The 3094-nt window shown below is 32.2% G+C and overlaps 3 protein-coding genes across 3 annotated transcripts in view; 1 reads left to right on the top strand and 2 right to left on the bottom strand.

The window, feature by feature from the left end:
• LOC105455429 (histone H2A-like) overlaps positions 1–3094 on the bottom strand; it is an 11154-nt gene that overhangs the window by 4515 nt on the left and 3545 nt on the right. The window lies entirely within an intron of this gene.
• The window catches only part of LOC105455422 (nuclear pore complex protein Nup155), a 14654-nt gene that overhangs the window by 9762 nt on the left and 1798 nt on the right, over positions 1–3094 (top strand). The window lies entirely within an intron of this gene.
• LOC105455412 lies at positions 762–3075 on the bottom strand. Its single transcript, XM_011698717.1, has 5 exons — positions 2541–3075; positions 2059–2314; positions 1490–1890; positions 1163–1295; positions 762–1082 (listed from the first exon to the last, which is right to left on the bottom strand). Exons 2-5 carry the CDS (start codon positions 2309–2311, stop codon positions 847–849), a joined length of 1023 nt encoding a protein of 340 aa, XP_011697019.1. The 5' UTR covers positions 2312–2314; positions 2541–3075; the 3' UTR covers positions 762–846.

Raw genomic sequence — 3094 nt, 5'->3', positions numbered from 1 at the left:
TTCATCCACACTTAATGATACCATATAGAAACAATGGGCATTTAACAAATAGACAGAAAAATTTCAATTACTGTCTATCATCTACTAGAATGGCAATAGAGCGAGCTATAGGTCATTTAAAGATACGATTTCGGATTCTCTTAGATTGTTTACCGTTGACTGATGTTAAGAAAATTCCGGAGTTTATTTTGGCCTGCTGTGTATTACACAATGTTTGTATTCTAAAAGATGACCTATTCGATGTATATATCGCGGTAACGAAGATGTTGTAGTTCCGATGTTACATGATAACTTGGTTGATTTAGGTAATGCTAAAAGAATCGAAATAACAAATAGCTTACTAATAAGATATAACGAAAATGTATAATGTATGTCAGAAATATATTAATAAAATTATTAAAATTTGCAAGTGTAGTAAATAAATAAGGCAAAACAACTTTATGGATTTTTTATTTCCATCATTCTTTAACATTTCAGTATACGACATATATATATTACTAACTGTAGCTTATTAACTTTATAGTCACAGCGTTATTAGTATTTACAGTACAATAGCTTATTAAAATATAAAGCATCCATAAACAAAAATAATCTATTTTATATAAATCTATAAATTAACATTTTATTAAATTAAAAAATAACTTTTGAATTAATAAATGAATGCCTTTTTGAAGTACGAAAATATTTTAAATTTGCTGTTTTACTTAAAAAGTTTTAAATTTAATTCCGAAATTTTGGCAAGATGCAGATACGCAGATCTATTTTAAGAACAAATAAACGAATATTTTAATTATTTTTTAAAGAGTGTAAAAAAAATAAAATAAAATTACAGAATTTCAGTTCCAATTATTTGGATTTAGCAGCTAACTCGCTCAAGATTTGAACTAATGATTTTTGAATTTCGATTTTTTCCTTGTGCATTTGTTCCCTCTCTTCTTTATGTTTTTCATATCGTTCTTCTTTCAATCTGTTAAATTCTTGTCTCTCAATCTCTCTTTTAATCCTTGCTTCCTCTCTTTCTTCTTTTATGTCTTTAATAAAAGACTCAAGAACAGTTTCTACTCTGCGCTTTTTCTGTGGATCTGTAATAAAAATTAATTAATATCTAAATGTTAAAGATGTAAATAAAATATAAAATTTTAATTGTTTCAATGTTATTTACTTGACGACAAGGGCGAATCTATTATTGATTCAGTTGAACTTGACGTTGACGATGTGGATTCAGCTGGCCCTTCGCTTGATGCAATCGCTGGGGGAGTTATATACGCCTTTTTTCCAAGTATAGAATCTATGACCTTTACATAATCAAATCAAAGAATTTTAGAAATATCAAATTTAATATGCTGCACTGCCTAGTGTTATTTATTAACAGTTAGAATTCCTTAATCTATTCATTAATCTAGCTATTTTCAGCATAAAAATTCTTTAAAAACCCAGTGTTATTGTACTTCAGTCTTAAAATAAAAATGCTATGTTTAAAAATATTTACCGAAAAAAATGCCCATGAATTGCGACAATTGCCGCTTTTCTTATTTTGGTCGACTATGTTTTCAATATATGTCCTTTTTAAACCAGAGAGTTTTGCCGAGCATTGCTGTCCTGTGATGTTGTACTTTCCATTGGAATGTTCAATCATTTTGGACGCAATCTCGGACCAAATTACATAGTGTCGTTTCATCCCCGTAGTGAAATCTGTCTCTCTTTCACGATATAATTCCAAAAGCAAGTACACAGCAGCGTCAGGCCATAAAAATTCCTTCGTTGATGAACCAGCTGAATTTTCATTATTTTCATTCTCTTCGCAATAATTGGATGTTTCAGACGTTTCAGCAGGTACCCTTGAAGTATTATTCAATTCCTTTGTCACAAGTGTTTTAAGCAAATTTGGATCTATAAAACAAACGTTTTTATTATATATATATATATATGTGTGTGTGTGTTTGGATAATATTTGTCTTAGATATTAGAAAGTGAAATATGTATATACATTTTATAAAATCTAAAAATTTGTATATAACCTAAAAATTTGTTATTCTATATATTATCTTTATGTCCTACCTTTTGTAATCTTATTAAGCTCATCTTTAGACAATAATGTTTCAACATCATTCGTTTCTTCAACGATGACAGGAAATTCATGTAATTCTTCTTCCTTTACTTTATTGCCCGGAAGATTTGTCACGTCGAAGTCCTCTTCGTTTGGAAGTATGTTATCTTCTGCCTCTTCAATTGTGTCTGCAACCTCTGGTATTTCGGAAACATTTTGCTCGGTTGCCGTCCACCAAGTGGCTCCTACGCAGGATTTTTCCATTCTCTGCACATAGAAAAATTTTACAGTACTAGCACTGCATTAACAGTTAACAATAGTATTTATTCCATACATACTTACCACACTGTGGATAAAAATAATTATTCTTGTCCACATGATAATGTATGGAATATATCAAACATTAAAAAGAAGTTATGTATAAAAACGTATCACTGCAAATTATTTCAGACAAATACACAATCAATTAAAATAAAAAATACATTATACAAACCTGGTTCCTTTCGCTGTCGCTGTCGCTGTCGCTGTCGCTGTCGTTGTCGTTTAACTTCTTACTGATTATTACTGAAATAAATTATTAAAAATTAACACAAATTAGCTGATAAATATAACAACACAGCGTTTGGACGCTGAAGTTGGGCAAGTTTGAACTTCCAGCGTCAAATCGCTGAAGAGACACATTTCATGCGCATCAACAGATGCGCGTGACCAAGGCTGCCGGAGTGGGGATGGTCGCTAGCGTCTTGACGCTGCGTGAAATTGCAGCCTTCAAACTTGCGGTAGCTGATGCGCGGTTCATGCGTGAAGATGGAGGGGATCTAGGGAATTCTGTGTACTGTCTATGCGCGCATTAGTTGGAAACGGAACACTATCCATGCAATTAACAAAGAGTTTATATACATAGAGTAGGGGAGACCTGGCGGCGCCTTTGACTGGAACCGTGAGCTGATAGAAAGAGAAAGAAAATGGAAGAGCGAAGGGTACATCCATCTTTTATCTTTTTCTCGCATGCGCAATTGAACAAGGATGCAGATGGGCGACTCGTTT

Source organism: Wasmannia auropunctata, unplaced genomic scaffold (assembly GCF_000956235.1).
Source record: "Wasmannia auropunctata unplaced genomic scaffold, wasmannia.A_1.0 LD336106.1, whole genome shotgun sequence".
Lineage (NCBI taxonomy): Eukaryota > Metazoa > Arthropoda > Insecta > Hymenoptera > Formicidae > Wasmannia > Wasmannia auropunctata.
The sequence above is the reverse complement of the archived record's forward strand: the minus strand, read 5'-3'. Positions and strand labels throughout refer to the sequence as shown.